Source organism: Dermochelys coriacea, chromosome 1, assembly GCF_009764565.3.
Source record: "Dermochelys coriacea isolate rDerCor1 chromosome 1, rDerCor1.pri.v4, whole genome shotgun sequence".
NCBI lineage: Eukaryota > Metazoa > Chordata > Testudines > Dermochelyidae > Dermochelys > Dermochelys coriacea.
Window position 1 is genome coordinate 79,695,662 of NC_050068.2, and position 18,011 is coordinate 79,713,672.

The 18,011-nt window shown below is 39.4% G+C and overlaps 1 protein-coding gene across 23 annotated transcripts in view; it reads left to right on the plus strand.

Moving 5' to 3' along the window:
* LMO7 (LIM domain 7) overlaps positions 1–18,011 on the plus strand; it is a 183,875-nt gene that overhangs the window by 34,652 nt on the left and 131,212 nt on the right. For all 23 annotated transcript variants that reach the window (XM_038408614.2, XM_038408633.2, XM_043504618.1 and 20 more), the window contains one exon: positions 17,028–17,098. In XM_038408614.2, coding sequence (XP_038264542.1) covers positions 17,028–17,098 — 71 coding nt within the window. The remainder of the gene's footprint in view (positions 1–17,027; positions 17,099–18,011) is intronic.

An 18,011-nucleotide genomic window follows, 5' to 3' on the forward strand; every position in this document is an offset into this window, starting at 1 on the left:
TCTAAATCGGAGGTGATTGTGTCATTGAATAAAAACACAGTTGCTATTCTGAGATAATTATATTAAAGGGGAGTAAACGTTTAGACATGTTAAATCCAATGAATAGTTGAACAGTGAAACTAGAGACAAACCATTCAGGATCAGCCACCAAAGTGTATGCTGAATTACAGACAGTTGATATTTTGAGACATTCGGAATTCCACCTTAGCCCTTAAAAAAGTACATTAGTAGTAGTGCCAACTAATTACAGCTAGATGAGTGATGTTATCAATACCGACTTTTCTGATTTTGTAAGCAACGTGAATTCTGTTTTTAACATTAAAAATACAAACCAGCCCCAAACCCTGAAACTTCCATGAAGACCTTCATCAAAATTTCATATCAGCTGTGCTAATATCAAGTGCCTATGATTGCCAGCTGCCTCTTCTGCAAATTGTCTCATTACTGTTTCATTACTATTAGGCCAGTTCTACGCTTTCTTCCTACCCCTATCTTCGCTTCAGGTCTTCAGATGTGAATGATCCTTTCTTTGGCTGTTCCTTAGATTTTTTTTTTTTCTCTATTTCTAATCATCCTTCTCTGCTGACTGTAATTATTTAATTTCTTTTATCTCCTGCCAGGGAGAGGGCCTAATATAGGCTTGAAGTCTACGGTTAAACGTTGGATTATGTATCTATCACTAGCTGGTGCAATATTCTTTCTATCTTCCATTTTCAACACTTTCCTTAATATAAATCTCAGAATTTACAGGTAAACACCTTTTTACAAGCCATAGGAAATGGAAGACCTGAAATCTCACTCCTGAGTTGGTTCATTTGTTACATTGCTTCTGCAACTTCCAGACAGTCCAATACAGAATTTTTGAGTTAGTGTTTACTTGAGTTAAAACACTTCAACTTGAATAAGCGTACACCTTTGTTTTTTGATTGACTTTTTCCACATTTTCAACTTTAATCATTCAATTTAAGGTCTCTTTGCCAAAGCATTGAGTAGCTTGCTTTCCTTACACCTCTTAAAACCTGACTTTTAGCTTCAAAAAATAAAGCAGTATCTAATGGTTTTATAGACCTGAATGTATTGGTGTGGTGGTTTTTATATTTAATTTCTTTAATTTTCATTGCTATGTAATGTCAATGTTACTGTTAAGTTTTCCTGAAAAACCAGCAAATACAATTTTTTTGGAACTAAGTACAGATGTCGTCACTTTCTTAAACTTAGGTTTAATCATTGAGTCTGCATGGCTATCGCTAAGTAGATAGACTGTTGAGAGTTCTGCAGGGTCATACCCTGGATCAAGTCCAGCCGTTGATAGAAAGAGCAGTGATGCTGGCTATTAACCCACAACTATAGTGATTTCCTCAGGACTTTCACAGACTTGTGTACCTTCCCTACCCATTATGAAATGTTGTTTGCCGTCCAATTTCTGTATCTGTCATCCACCTGCTAGTCTTGCACATGGAATCGGTTGGAAAATATTGGGCCCAGAGAGAGATGAGAGAAACAGGAGAGGGAAGAGATGAGATGTAAAAGCTATCAATGTTCAGAAATCTTGTGAAAAATGTGTGTGGGGTTTTTTTTTGTTGTTGTTTGGACCAGCTCTACTCTTTTGTGAATACTACATAGGGAATAGTTCCTCCAGAAAAGTGTCTTCTGGTGTTGGGAAACTGTCCTGTAATAAAATATATGGATCACCTCAGTGTGGGTGACAAAACAGCTATACCAAAACATTGGCTTTTTCTCATTGTATGCACCTCCTTATCTCTTGGAATTCCTCCCCACCCCCACTGTGATGGGTTTTGTCACAGAGACCCCCTTGGGACTGACACCTGATGTCCTGGAATTACCTCTGAGCCAGTTTTCCCTGCCAGCTTGGGACTCTAGAACCCTGTCTTGTTGAGCCAGACATGCCAGTCTGCTTTTCCACCTCATTATTACCCCCTTTTAGATCATTTATGAATAGGTTGAATAGCACAAGTTCCAGTACGGATCGTGGAGGGACCCTTCTGTTTACCTCTTTCAGTGCGAAAACTGACCATTTATTCCTATCCTTTGTTTCCTACCTGTATGTAACCAGTTACTGATCCATGAGAGGACCTTCCCTCTTATCCCATGACAGCTTTACTTTGCTTAAAAACCTTTTGGTGAGGGACCTTGTCAAAGACTTTCAGAAAGTCCAAGCACACTGCATCAGCTGAATCATCCTTTTTCACATGCTTGTTGACACCCTGAAGGCATGATTTCCCTTTTAAAAAAAAAAAACCATATTGATTCTTCCCTAACATAGTGTTCACCTGTGTCTGATAATTCTGTTCTTTATTATAGTTTCAACCAGTTTGTCTGGTACTGACATTAGCTTACAGGCCTATAATTGCCGGGATCGCCTCTGGAGTCTTTTAAAAAAATAATTGGCATTATATTAGTTACCATCCAGTCATCTCATACGGAGGCTGATTTTATGTGATTAGTTACATACCACAGTTAGCAGTTCTGCAATTTCACATTTGAGTTCTTCAGAACTCTTGGGTGAATAACATCTGGGTCTGCTGACTTATTAATGTTTAATTTATCAATTTTGTACATCAGTTATGTATTGAAAGTTTATATTGCAACTTCAGTTATAACACAGATACATTCTGGTATGGAATGAACATTTATTTATTGCATAAAATTGAAGTCCAATATTTCATTGTCTGTGTCGCAGAGGTGATTTTAGTTTGCACAAACCTCTTCCATCTTAAGGTATGTCTACACTGCACACTCCTTCATCAGTGTGTAGAATACATACCCTACATTCCCGACTCTCATATGGGCATAAATGGCAGTATGGCCAGTGAGACAACTGCTTAGGTGAGTAAAGACACACACTTGTCTCCTGTGGGTATGTGCCCTAAAATGCTCTCTACTTGCCTAAGCAGTATTTCCCTGTCTACACAGCTATTTTTAGTACTGTGGTGTCCTGCGGCTCGTCTTTCCCCACTTCAGGGAAATGGTGAGGCAATGGGCACAGGTAGTGCTGGAGCTTTTCCCTGCTACATGAAGACTCCAGCTATGGGAAAAGGCTCTGGCAGATGGAGGCAGTGGCAAAAGGCTCCAGCAGCTCCCTGATGCTTCTCTCTGCCAGACCCTTGTACTGATATGTGTTGCTACTCACAGCAGTGTGGGCATAGCTTGTTTTTCACTGTGGTATATAGCTATGCACATCCTACATGCCACTGTAAGAGGTGTGGAGTATAGGGGTAGCCTTAGATATACTCAAATTTAAAAATCACAGTTCTGCTATAAACTTTGTGTATTACAAGTAACCTAATCTTACTAGAATTGAGTGTAATTCAATATTTCCTTTTCCTTTTATTCATTTGACACCAACAGTAACAAAAGTGCTGTCACTATTTCCCTTGTCTCATTAACATATTTGTCTTTCATACAGAAACAAGAAAATTTCACTAAAGCGATGATAAAAACCCCAAAGTAGTTCAGGGGACTCAGGCAGGTGTGGTATCTGAAATTACTTTTAGTTCATTGTGTAAACTGACTAGAGCTCTGTGGAGCTCTTCTTTTTGTCTCTTTCACCAACAGAAGTTGGTTTAATAAGACATTATCTCACCTACCTTGTGTCTCTCACATTCTGGGACCAGCACAGCTATATAACACTGCAAACAACAAGGGCAGATTTCAAATTGTCAGCATCCCATTAATACACATCTTGAGCTGACAGAAGGTGAGTTACGGCAATCAGACAGAATTTAATGAGTCAAGATTTTATGGGTTGTTTAGAAACTTGTTTTTATTCTGTCCATATCTGAGATGTACCATGTGATGATATACTACTCACAGTGAAACTCTACCTTATTATAAAACACACATAGCAAGTTTAAACAATAGTGGGTAGGGCTGTAGCTAGCAAATTGAACCTTGTAAACACACAATGGCAGATATATATTACCCCATCCATAATAAACTATAATTTTTGAAGATAGACATATCCTCCCACACAATGGTCATTAAAATAGAAAATGCAGCTTGGGGAATGAGCAATGTGATGTTAATCCTTTTGTGTATTTAAAAAATGTTGCCAATCCTAAGCAATGTTGTAGCCAAGAGACTAATTGTATGCTTCTAATGCTGGAATGAGCTAATAAAATAGCACAAAAATGACACTTCTAGTGAATCAGTACAGTGTTCTGAAATGTTATCTATGAATTTTAGATAATGCAGTTCTGAAAGGTTTCCTATAGACTCTCAAAGTTAGCTACTTGGTAAATGTGCTCTTCCTGTGTTTTGCTTCTGGCTGGGACTTGGCATACAAATTGTTGGCTCTGGAGCAATTCTTATCCTCATTCCAACTTCAGTTCAATGTGTTTGAATGTATTGACTAAGAGTGGGATTGAAAATGGCAGCTTTGAATGTATTTGTACTTCCAGGATTGTTGGAAGCTTTTCAAATTATGGTTTGAAAGGATAACGCTTGTGCACTTATGTCCTATGATTATGCTGAAAATGTCAATATTCCTTTTAGCTACACTAAATTAAAGTGTACTTAAGTAAAATGCTAAAAGCTACATAAATAATGAAAATGGAATGTCTTGAGTCGCACCCTAATTTCTGTTATCTCAGTTATTTGTGTTTCTGGAAAACCAGTTTCTGTGTAATATGTATTCTTCAAGTGGGTTGAATTTTCCTCTAGTGGCTAATAAAATGGACCCTTTAATGTATCATCACTTCCACTTGAGTAGAATGTGTCACTTTAATGGGATCAGCCTCAGGAAGCCAATTGTTTTCCCATCATCATGGGATGATAACTGCTCAAGATGTTGTGTTGGCATGATTTTTCAGCTGAACTCTTTGCAACTGGTAATATTACCAGTTAAGGTCATAGATTGTGTTTTTGTTTGTCTTTTGTTTCGTTTTGTTTTTTAACTACCCTCTCTTACAATGTCAATTGAAAATAGCCAGTGTTGAGTAAGTAGGTTTGCTAATTTGTGCTTAGAGTGGGCAGGATTTTTTTGGCTGAATAGTTTATTCGTCAAAAAAACGCAGTTTGGGGCTGCGGGGACTGAAAATAGTTGTGAATTTGGGTTGAATTTGGTGAATTGTTTCACATTTTAAAAAAAATTTTTTGACTCTTTCAAAATAAAACGTTTAGTTTTTTTGTTTTAAAAGAATATTTGTTTTGAAGATGTTTATTTAAAGAACCAAAAAAGGGTAAAGAACACCTGAAAATTAACAATAAATTCTCGCTTCCGGGTTCAACAAAAATATCTTGTTAAACAGAGGTTTTTTGCTTTTTTGGTTTGGTCAGAAACTGAAAATTTTCCGGTTTTAGCTTGACCGGAAATACTTTTTTCCAGATTTTTTTTCCCAGCTTGGCCAGAAAACTGAAAAATCAATTAGTTCAACTCTACCTGAAACTTTCAATTTACCAATCTAATATTAATTTTCTGCAATAATAATGGTTTATAAAATAAGACCATGCCTTCATTAAAATAAAGTTAGTTGGCAGGAGAGATGTAAGAATAGTTTAATGTTCAAATTTCAATCAAATAGGGTGGCTACTTTTGAACTGGATTCCGATCTAATGTTTATAGAATAAATAGGAAAATCTGATCTTTGGGATATATCCCATTGAGGGGCCCTGGGTAATATCACAAAAGCAACATTTGAATGGATATGCCCTCATAATTTCAGGTTTTAAATATTCTCTCCAACAAGGACATCTGCTGCTATTGCTCTTTTATGGGGTGAATTTGCATAGACATGAGTCACTTCTTCTCTCTGGACAAATAAGAATAATTAAGATAATGACCTTTGGTGTCCAGTGCCAGGGTCCTAGGAGATCACACTTGAGAAACACACAATGGAATGCAGTATGCTAAACTGATTCAAGTTTGTACTGATGAACAAGGTTCTTCAGTTCAGTACAGTAATACTCAAGTTTTAGAAGGCAACACGATGGCTTAGTGAGCTTCTGAATTTCTGTAGCTTGTGCTGTTTGAATTTTGTGGTTCTGTGGTAATGTGATTGGCCTTGGGCAAAAAATAAGATGACAATATTCACTTTTCTGTTCATAGGTAAGACTTTAGCTTTGGTTCGTCGTCTTCTGTGTGTTACTATTTTTTTTTCAGATTCCTTTTTTATTCTATTGTTGTAGTTTAAACTCGTGTATTTTCTCTGTCTAGCTTTAATAGAAATCAAAATGCCACTACCTCCACCATTTTGAGAATGAATGAATTCAGATGACACATTAATTTATTTCAAAGTCAAGCAACAATTATAATACCTAAAGGACCACGTCCAGCTGGTTTGAAATGTAGATTTGAATATACAAAGCAGCATTAGTTCAGTCATCCATTGGCTCTGCTTGTTATTGAGTTGTCATTGCCCATGAATATTTTGCTCTTGGTGTCCCTTGAGTCCAGTTCCAAATAGCCTGGTGGAACTGCAAAGCATATACGCTTGGATCTGCGTAAAGTCCTGAAGTGTGTGTTGCTACACAAATATGCATGGGCTTGTTTTTGGTAAAGTTAGTTGTGGAAAACCCACATCCTCTCAGTACAGGGCTGCAAGTCAAAGACAACGGTATTTACTCCAAGATAATATATCCAGAAAGACGGATGGGTTGATAGTTAAAAGCTTTGTAAAAAAGGCATGTGTGCTGTCATTTGTTGCCAGGGTAGTGTTTAAGTGCACCTTCAGAGTGGTCCACTAACGTAGGGCGCACTCTTTTTCCTATTCACTCCGTTCTTGGTGAGAGATCTACGAGATTGTTACTTTGTATTTTATCACAATGGATGAATTTTCTTATCACTAGGCCTCTGTGTGGAGTCAAAGCATTGACACCCCGTGAAGGGTGACTGCTGTAGCCTGAAGAAATTGGTATAATAAATTCAGTAGAACCTGCAAAACGTAAAGATGTCTTCCTGCTAATTTACCTCCAAAGTTCCTAACAATGTTCTCATGTTTTACTTTTCCCAAGGAACTTTTCAGACTTGGTCTTTCTTTTACTGCTGTGAGTTCCAGCATAATACTTTCTAGCTCTTATGATGTTTCAAACAAGAAGAGATTCTCTCCTTAAAAAGTAAGGTTTCAGTCACAACACTGATTACATCCATCAGGAAATACAATGTGACCAAAAACTTACTATCTTAATCTTCTCCTTAACCTGAACTAGGATCATTCTTATTGGCTCTTGAATTCAGTTTTCCTAAAGGGCAATAGCCCAGTGATAACTTTTGATAAGTCCTGCCTGTGCTGTGGCTTGGCTATCTACTGTGCCTGGTGGATTCCTCTGAAATGGCTTTTGGTTGCATAAAAGCATCTGCAAGGCTTGAAATTGCTTGGGTGGGTGGGGGGGTGGTGGTGGTGGTGGTGGTTCAGGAGCAAAATTTGAAGATTTTTCAAAGTACATTAAAACTTTTAATTAAATAGAGACCCAGAATAGCAAGCTCAGAGTAATGGTTGATGCAGAGCAAAGAAAAATGAAGTATTTTTTCTAAACTTGGTTTGTATGTCATTTGAACCACCTATATTAACTGCTGCATCAGTTCAGCCAGTTGTGATTTGAACAGTCTGCCTTGACTCTACAAACTCCATTAGCTGTTATGCATTTCAAGTCAATTTTGTCAGCAAAAATTGCCCAACCTGCACCAATCTGATGGATGTATGATTCACTCAGCTCTAGACTTGTCAGCAGCTCCATCAGCAAGCACTGTAGTAAACCTGTCTTTCTGCGTGTATTTGAGATGTCTGTTTTCTTTCCTGAAAGGATGCTGATTTTGACTACCTGTTTTTAAAAAGTTTTCCAAGAAGCACTTTTGTGCTTTCTTCCATGCTGTCTCTCATTAGAGTTGCCAGGCATCTGGTTTTCGACCAGAACACTTGGTCGAAAAGAGACCCTGGTGGCTCTGGTCAACCATGCTGACTGGGCTGCTAAAAGTCTGATCAGTGGTGCAGCAGGGACCCGGGGCTAAGGCAGGCTCCCTGCATGCTCTAGCTCTGCATGGCTCCCAGAAATGGCTGGCATGTCCCTGCGGCCCCTAGGTATGGGGTGGCCATGGGGGCTCTGCGTGGTGCCCCCACCCTGAGCACCGGCTCTGCAGCTCCCATTGGCTGAGAACCATAGACACCTGTGGGTGCGGGCAGTGCACGGAGCCCACTGGCTGCCCCTGAGCCTAGGAGATGGACATGTCACTGCTTCCAGGCAGTCTGCCTTAGCCCTGTTGCACCACCAACTGGGAGCTGCCTGAGGTAAGCACTGCCCGGCTGGAACCCAACTCCCGTGCCCCAAGCCCTCTCTGCCCCAGCCCTGAGCCCCCTGCTGCACCCAAACTCCCTCCCGGAGACCGCACACCCTCCTGCACAACAACCCCAAGCCTGAGCCCCCTCCTGTACCCCAAATCCCTCATCCCCAGCTCCACCCCAGAGCCTGCACCCCCACACACACTACAAACCCCTTAGTCCCAGCCTGGAGCCCCCTCCTGTACCCCAAACTCCTCATCCCTGGGTCCACTCTAGAGCCTGCACCCCCAGCCGGAGCCCTCGCCCATTCCCACACCCTTACTCCAGCCTGGTTAAAGTGAGTGGGGGAGGGGTGGTGGCAGGGCAGCGGTGTTCAGTTTTGTGTGATTAGAAAGTTGGCAGTCCTTTCTCTTATGCATAGGAGGAGCTCCCCACAGAGATCCACAAATTGACTGTTCTCCCCCTTGAAGTCCCTCTTTAAAACTTTTCTGTGGGCGTGTCTGTTTCATGCTTCTTTTGTTTTGTGTAGAGTACATACCTGCGTAGCCCCCTAACATGGATGTAAATAACAGTGTAGCTGGTGGGGCATGCCTTAGGCAGCTGGCATAAAGACATACCTGAAGGGTGTGGGTATGTATATGAGTACACGCCTACCCTTTGTGCTCTCTGCTCATCCAAGCTGTGACTACCTGTTTACAGTACTATTTTTAGCGGGGTAATGTCCCACTGCCTCCCTGCAGCTAGTCTATTTTTCCCTTCCATAGGAAAAGACTCCCCCAGAGGGCAAAAAGAAAAGGAGTACTTGTGGCACCTTAGAGACTAACAAATTTATTAGAGCATAAGCTTTCGTGAGCTACAGCTCACTTCATCGGAAGTGAGCTGTAGCTCACGAAAGCTTATGCTCTAATAAATTTTAGTCTCTAAGGTGCCACAAGTACTCCTTTTCTTTTTGCGAATACAGACTAACACGGCTGCTACCCTGAAACCAGAGGGGAAAGGCTCTGCCAGCTCCCTGTTGCTGGAGCCTTGCCTGCAGTAGGGAGCTGCTGAAACCTTTTCCAGCTGCCTCCCCTCTGCCAGAGCCTTTCACTGACACGTGTAGCTACATGCTGCTGTGTGGCTGCAGCTTGCTTTCATGTAGCTAGTAGGGCTGTCAAGCGATTAAAAATTTAATCGTGATTAATCGCACTGTTAACCAATAATAGAATACCATTTATTTAAATATTTTGGATGTTTTCTACATTTTTCAAATATATTGATTGCAGTTACAACATAGGATAGTGCTCACTTTATATTTTTATTAAAAATATTTGCACTGTATAAAAACAAAAGAAATGTATGAGGTGAACTGAAAAATACTATTTCTTATCGTTTTTACAGTGCAAATATTTTTAATCAAGAGTATAAAGTGAGAACTGTCCACTTTGTATTCTGTGTTGCAATTGAAATAGATGCATTTGAAAATGTAGAAAAACATCCAAAATATTTAATTTCAATTGGCATTCTATTGTTTAACAGTGAGATTAAATCAGTTAATTCATCCGATCAACTGAAAAAAAAATTAATCAACAACCCTAGTGGCTACACATATGCTACATTCTGCAGCCAATGTCCTGTAGCATAGAAGTAACTGACCAGGGTGCCTGAAAATACAAAAACTTGACAATGATTAAGCAACTGATATGCTTTGACTTCTGCTCATCATGCCTCAAAGTTATTGTTTTGTTGTCCTTCACTCTGTTCATTGCACTCACTAGTTATCTATAGTTAGTTGGACTGTAAATTCTTTGGGGGGAGTGAAACATTTTTTTGTTCCATATTTTTACTGTGCCTAGAATGATGAGGCCCTGGACTCATAATTTGAATAATAAATAATAGTGAGAGACTTAACAATTGCAGTTAAAGATTTTTACTCCATGAGTGTTTGTTTTGATCCATTTTTAAGGCCAGTTTTGGCTGCAAGTTTGAGTACTTCTAAATCTCCCGAACTGTAATCATGTTTCATGACATTGGAGTAGAGGAAAGCAAACTTATGAATCTCTTCCCATTATATTTTAGGAATAGGGATTTAATGTGAACAAAGTGACTATTTGCTGTCTCCTTATATTTCATGTAAGATGCAGAGTGATCATGGAGATAGAGGAAACCATTTTGAAAGTTTTACACACACTTTCAAGAGGGCTGTCTTTATCAGAAAGCTGTTCGTGTTTCTGCGAATACAGCTATTAATATGACACACCCCCCCATGTTGGTTGTTTCCGTTAATGCTGAAAAATGCATGTATGTCAGTTCTCATCTTTCTTTTTTACATGAGGAGGGACCATTATAAACATCTAGTTTGGACTTTAATAACACAGACCAAAGAACCTCGCCAGATATAATTTCTGTCGAGACTGTTGATTCTTAATGTATTCTTCTGTGCCATATGTACTTTGTTCAATTGGCCCATGGCTTTCAATAATATCCTATGCTGGTCCAGAGTGGGTGGCTAGTCAATTTTGACCACCCCAAAAAACCCTTAGCAGGATGATTTGATGTGTCCCAGGCATTTTTCAGATTTTTAATAAAATTAACTGTTTTCACATAAGTATTTTAATAAATGTATAAATTAGGGATTGATTTGAAAATGAAACTGCTTGGCCTCAGTAATTGCAAAGGTATATAAAGCGTGTATGAGAGGACACCTCCCTCCAAAAAAAATCAAATTACTATATTTTGCAGTAGCAGTTATTCCCGTGTGTTCACGCTCTATCCTCCCCCCCCCCCCCGCCCCGTTCCCCTGTGTGTGTATATAACATAAAAAATAATCCCCTGACTGATATCCTTTCCACTTGTCTCTTCCCAAAATGCTGAAATGATACTAGGATATGTAGTCAGCAGGAAAAGAGGAGAATAATCTGAAAAGAGATGGGGGTGTTGATGAAGTGCAGCGATGGATCATCTTGCAAGAACAAATCTTATTTCTTTTGGTATTTGGTAGGTCAGATGATATGCCCATGGTCTAAATGGTTGGTCATGTCCCGAAATCAGTTATGCCCATTACATAAATGCACCACACCCTGCATAGCCCGTTAAGGATTAAGGATCAGAACATGTTGCAGACGGTCATAAATTTTACCCTTAACATCTGAACATGCTGTCCTATAGTGATATGTAACGAATAGGATGATATTGAACAGAGATGGTCATGAGTAATGAAGTGCTTAAATCACTTAGTTTTTATTGACATTTAAGTATTTTGATTCCATGTGTAACAGGGTATACAATATGTTATGTTGTTACTTCACTTAAGATCTTTTTCATACAGATTGTTACCATAATATCAGAATACATTTTTTCCTTTTGAATTAAACTGTTGCCCTGGTAATAAAGAATCATCAGAGGTAGCCAATTAGTTTAGATTTTTCCATATATGCAGTCTTTTGACCTGTGACATAGGATATGATCCTGGAGAGACACTGAAACAAGTCTATTTCAGAATGATTGTGTGTGTGTGTGTGTGTGTGTGTGTGTCTTTTTTTAGTCTTTTTTAAATAATTAATGAAACCAATATAGCTGAAATGCTAGTCGGAGAACATACAGTTCGGATGGATATTAATGTTAAGGAAGATTAGGCAATAAGCTAAGGCCCAGTGTGGCCTATAGTAGTTAGAAGTGTTTTAGCATAAGGGATGTCAGAATTAGCATAAGCAGCTTGACCTGAGTTTATAAGATTTAGTAACAACTTGTTTTTAACAAAGCACTTAAGTGCAAAAGAATAGTTTATGCTTGAAATAATGGATTTTCAGGGGACTTTTTACTATGGGTAACCAAGAGATTAACCGCATTGACATACCAAAAACACTGGGAAATACTCTGAATGGAGTATTGATACAAATAATTTGTCAGCAATCGGAACCCTGAGTATGGGTACCCGGAAAGCAACACATGAATAAGGGGCCAAGACCTAAGTAAATATGATCATGGGTGTGTAAAACCTGATGCATGAATGTTCACAAGTGAGACATCAGGAGTGAGTGAGTAGGTGGCAGCCCAAATTGTTGTCATTTCTTGTGGTGATCTCCACTTACTGTTTCTTTATCTTTGCTCTTGCCAGTCTCTGTAATGTTGTAAGTATGTCAGCATTGGGGATTGTTCTATTCTGCATTGGCTCTGAGGCTGTAAGTATGCACAATTCATGGGTTTGTTCGGTTATGCTTAAACCACACAATCTTATTTTTCTATGATGTCAATTATACTTGCCTGTACTAAATACAACTCCGTCTGTATGTGCTTCACCAATATCATCATCTTAATTAACTCTCTAAGATGCTGTCTGTATAAAGATATAATAATATAAAGAACCTGTTGTTTGTGACAAGTGCATTTGCATCTTAAAATAATCCAAGGTTTCAAGTCAAAATATAAGGATACAATAATATGTTCTTAAATATCTTGCCTACCAACTTGGGCCTTAATCTTTCAGTCTAGTACTACTATGAAGTACACGACCCAGCATAGAAAGCAAGTATTTTGGCATTCCAATAGCTGATTTTATGTCTCCTTCCCACACTTTCCCCCTTCTCAATAGCAAAATGGAGAAAAAGGGAATTCACTTCAGCAATGAAGTGCCATTCAGTTCAAGAAAGGATGTTGATGATAGAAACAGTGTAAAAACAAAAAGAAAAGCAGTACTTGTGCAAGTACTGCTTTTCTTTTTGCGAATACAGACTAACACGGCTGCTACTCTGAAACCTGTCATTATGCAAGGCACTGAATTTAGCCGTATAGAGTGGAAATCTGTTTATAGTCTCTAAGGTGCCACAAGTACTGCTTTTCTTTTTGCGAATACAGACTAACACGGCTGCTACTCTGAAACCAGTGTAAAAACAATAATTCTTCCCACTTTCAAAGAATTAATAATTATAGGTTTTATAACAGGTAGGTATTACCATATAAAGATAATGTGCTAAATGCCTCCCAGTATACTTACACTGCACAAGGTCTCATCTCAGAAAAGTTTACAATCTAATATTAAAATTTAAGTAAAATGGGCTACTTCTGTTTTGAGACCGGTAATACGTGGTGAACTGTGTAATGTGGAAAACATGGTGTTTCTCAATCTCAAGTCATCAATTTTAAATTGCTCACTGAGGGGGCCTTTAAGTTAGCTATACATCATGATCAAGTTTTTCAAGTCAGTATCAAGGATCTCTAATTTGGCCATGCTGAAGTTTTATTTGAATGCCAACACCCTTCTTGTGTAGCTTGAAAGCTTCTCTCTTTCACCAACAGAAGTTGGTCCAATAAAAGATATTACCTCACCCACCTTGTCTCCAACACTATTCTTTATTATTATAGTATTCAGAATCTCCTAGTAAACCTATCTGAATTTAAAAATTTCTTAAAATATATCAGTTTGACAATTTCCACTAAATATATAGCACCATTAATGCAGATGCCTTAGGGGCTGTAAAAAGAATTAATTTAAAAGGCTAAACTGTCATTTAATTTTAGATTTATAATTTTAACAAATCCAGAAGTCTAACGCAAACATCTGCAAACTCCTCACAATGAAATCAGGCTAATTTTTGTTGAAAAGTGTTGGGTCCTTTCCAACTGCTGTCGTGTCCGTGAACTTGGTGGTTATGAAAGGTGATCCATTGACGGGTCTGGAGAATGAAGTTTTCTTTATTTAGAGAACAGGCGCAGCATAAGCAATGATAAGTTAAGATTCTCTACATTGTGCCACTAGAGCCAATTCTGTGTTCTGGAGGGACTCTCTCAGTGAGTTAGACAGTTGCTGTCTCAATAAGCAATGTATTTCTTGACTACTGCAGATAGGGTTGCCAACTTTCTAGTTGCACAAAACTGAACACCCTAGCCCTGCCCCTTCCCGAGGCCCCGCCCCTGCTCATTACATTCCCCCTTCCTCTGTGGCTCGCCCTCCCCCACACTCACTCGCTTTCAGTGACTTGGGGGAGGGAGTTGGGGTGTAGGAGGGGGTGAAGGCTCTAGCTGGGGGTGCAGGCTCTGGGTGGGGCCATAAATGAGGGGTTCAGGGAGGGGCTCTGGGCTGGGGCAGGGAGTTGCAGTGATGGTTCTGGCTGGAAGTGTGGGCTCTGGAGTGGGGCTGGGGATGAGGGGTTTGGGGTGCAGAAGGGGGTTACAGGCTGGGGGGTGGGGCGAAGGGATTCGGAGTGCGGAGGGTTGAGGCGGGGGTTGGGCTGTGGGAGGGGGTGAAGACTCTGGGCTCGGGTGCTGGCTCTGGGGTGGGGCTGGGATGAGGGTGCTCCAGGTTTGGGGGGGCTCTGGGCTGGGGCAGGTGGTTGGACCTCCAGGCAGGGGTAGGCAGTTGAGGTACAGGAGGGGGTACAGGCTCTGGTGGAGGGCTGGGGATGAGGGGTTTGAGGTGCAGAAGGAGGCTCTGGATTTGGGGAGGCTCGGGGCTGGGGCAGGGGGTTTGGGCTTGGGGTTGGGGCATGGGCTAACCTCAGGCGGCTTCTGCTCAGCAGCGCAGCGGGGGTCTAAGGCAGTCTGCCTGCCTGCCTGTCTGTCTGTCTCTGTTCTGGCACCACACTATGTGTTCCATGGAAGCAGCCAGCAAGTCCTGGTCCTAGGTGAGGGGCCCAGGAGGCTCCATGCACTGCACTCGCACACAGACGCTGCCCCCACAGCTCCCATGGGCCAGTTCCTGGCTAATGGGAGTGCAGAGCTGGTGCTCGGGGCAGGGGCAATGCGCAGAGCCCTGTGGACTCGCTGCCTAGGATCCAGATCTGCTGGCTGCTTCCGGGGTGCAGCATGGTGCCAGCCAGGACAGGCTGGGACTCTAGCCTGCCTTAGAACCTCAGCACCGCTGACTGGACCTTTAACATCTCGATCGGCAGTGCTGACCAGAGCTGCCAGGGTCCTTTTTTGACCGGGTATTTTGGTAGAAAATCAGACACTCAGTCACTCTAACTGCAGAAGAGATTTTCAATTATGAACTTTTAAATTTGTTTGGAATTTCAACATTGGGATGTGCTTGGTTTGTGGGTTATAGGTCAAAAAGTCTTTGCAGCTTTGTGAAACACCCAACTGTAGCCACTTTGGTGTTGACTGGAAGAAATATCACATTTACAGTTCCAGTTGTGGCTTTATGAATAAACAGTGCATATTTAAGTCCAAATTCTGCCCTGACTTTAAGTATGTACATCAGAAAAGTAGCAGACCAAGTGAGGATAAAATTTGCCCCCTAGGTATTTTACTCAGTATTTAACTAGATCAGTGCCTCCTATCATTTTTGAGTTTGAATCATAATTACGACTCTAGGTCCCAGTCCTGCAAACATGATTTCCATTCTTCTAGAGTTCACTTTTACTAGCTAATGCAGGTGATTTAAAATTTAGTGTTTGCAGAATCTGGGGCCTAGTTTAATTTATGGAATACAAACGCTTATATAAACTGTCTATATTTAAATCTTTAATTTAATGTAAGTAATACAATCAATATAGGAAGAAAATGTTATGTTCCTCATTGAATGTAAAACAGGTTGAAAGAGAACAAGGTTCTCTTCTAAAATAAGGTTAAGTGCATCACAAATGCCTATGAATGTTTGGGGAGGGCAGGGCGGGTACTTCTACTTGAACTTGCTTTCAGATGTGGTAATCGGTAAACTTCAATATCTCTTAAAATGATGTCACTAATTGAGACTCTATCGACTTATAGCTGATCAAACACAAGCATAAACTCAAACCATTTTTTTAAACAGGAAAATGATGTACACTATCTAGAAGAACAAGTTTCACTATTTTTGTTACAAGATGGTTTTCTGAATGTTTATGGTTTTGAAGTTTCTTATCTAGAAGTGAACACTCTATCTATTTTCCTACCTAGTTAGTTGTTGTGAATTCTGGAATAACACATGACACCCTACCAACAAACAGGAAGAGCTTCATAATGTATTCATTATTCTATTTGATAATCTGGTTTGTTTGTCTCCAATAGCCACTTTGGAAATAAACATGACATAACGGAGTTCAAAAATAATTTAAAAACTTAACTTTCTGAAAGCTTTTTTAAATGTAAATTCTCATTTGGTTATTTAGGAACAATGATTTGAAGATAGTGGAACTACTCACATGTTATGCACATTTATCATTGCAGGATCTGGTCCTTAAAAGCTTTATTTTTTCCATTTCCCCTTTAATTTACTAACTTCCCTTTCCCCACCTTAATTTTTTTTAAAAAAAGTCACATCAGTAAAGATCCACAACTCACCTTAGATATAGGTATCAGTTTGGATATATTGAGTAAAGGCTGGATGGAATAAGCCAAACATTGATAGCAAGCCTTAACTTCTTTTTTACAAATGTAGTTGAAAAACTCGCTGTCTAGAAAATTCTGCACTGTACTATGTATCATAGTTTTAGAAAAGTGTATGTATGCAAACTGTGAAAATATCTGGGAAACCTAGCAAATGTTTAGTTCTTCTGTTTCAAATTTACCATGCTTTGCACAAGTCACAGTCATCGTTTACATTAGAAAATAATGGTAGCTATTCCCAGTGTGTAGTTGGAAATTCCTTCATGCTGAAGGAGATAGAATTTACTGATATAGTAAAATGTAAACTCTTCTTATGAGGTATAAAAAAAACAAACTTGCATTCCTTTGAATGTTTAAGTTTTTATTGATGATATTACTTCCAAAGAACTCTATGGATATAAATTTCTGACTGTGAAGTCCTGAGTCTTGTAATACTACTTCTCAATCTGTTGCTAGTCCGGTTGTAATTTATTTTTAAAAGCCAAATTAACACCGTTATTTTCTTTATAGGCAGTCACTGGGAAAAGTTTTGGAACCAAAGATTTTCGAGCAGCTTTAGAAAATGGAGTCCTGTTGTGCAAGTAAGTATGGAAAACATATGCTATTAATGTAAAAACTGCACAGCTTAACTATATCACCTATTCACTAATGAAGATGAAATTCACCTATTTTTCTCTCGAATATTTTGTTCAACTGATGTTTCCTTGGCTGCAAACAATATCTGTCAGAGCAAATTAGATTAAATATACTTCTTGGCAGTCTGAGACCACACTGTCGAAGATGGAAGGTGATGGGAAACAGTAATATTCTCCAAGTGGTACTTACTATTAGAACTGGGTGAAATTTTTCATCCAAATTTATTTTTAGCAAAAAATGCTGATTTGGAAGCAACAAAATAGTTTGAATCCTTGTTTTTTTGCCAAATTGTTCATATTTAAAACAAAAACAAAAAACCAACCAACCAAAATGCACACAAACCAAAACCCTACCACCGGAAGTCCAAGGAAGTCTAAACATTTTGATTTCTTTGATTTTTTGTTTTGTTTTTTGTTTTGTTTTATTTCAAAATTCTCTTCTAATTTATTTTTGAAAAATTTAAAAATGTTAAAGCACTCTAAATCAAAATGAATAGTTTTTTTTAGTTCAAACGAACCATTTACACAGATGTGGTATAAATTTTCCTCCTTTCTTCATTCACTCTATTGTTGACTTAAATAACTGCACCATCAGCTTGACTATTTCTATGATTGCTCACTGTCCCTAGTGGCTGGAATGTTTCTAGAGGAAACTTCCAAATTACTGGCATGGAGCTAACAGCGAGTCAGAGTAATAGAACTTTCTAAGGTGCCACAAGTACTCCAGAACTTTCACCCTGTCCCTGCATTTTTTTTTTTTTTTTTTTTAAAGAAAACTCCAGCAGTGCAAGATCCCAGAATGCAAGCAGCATTAATCCACAAGGATTTTAGGGCAGGAGTAAAAGTAATCAGAATGTCA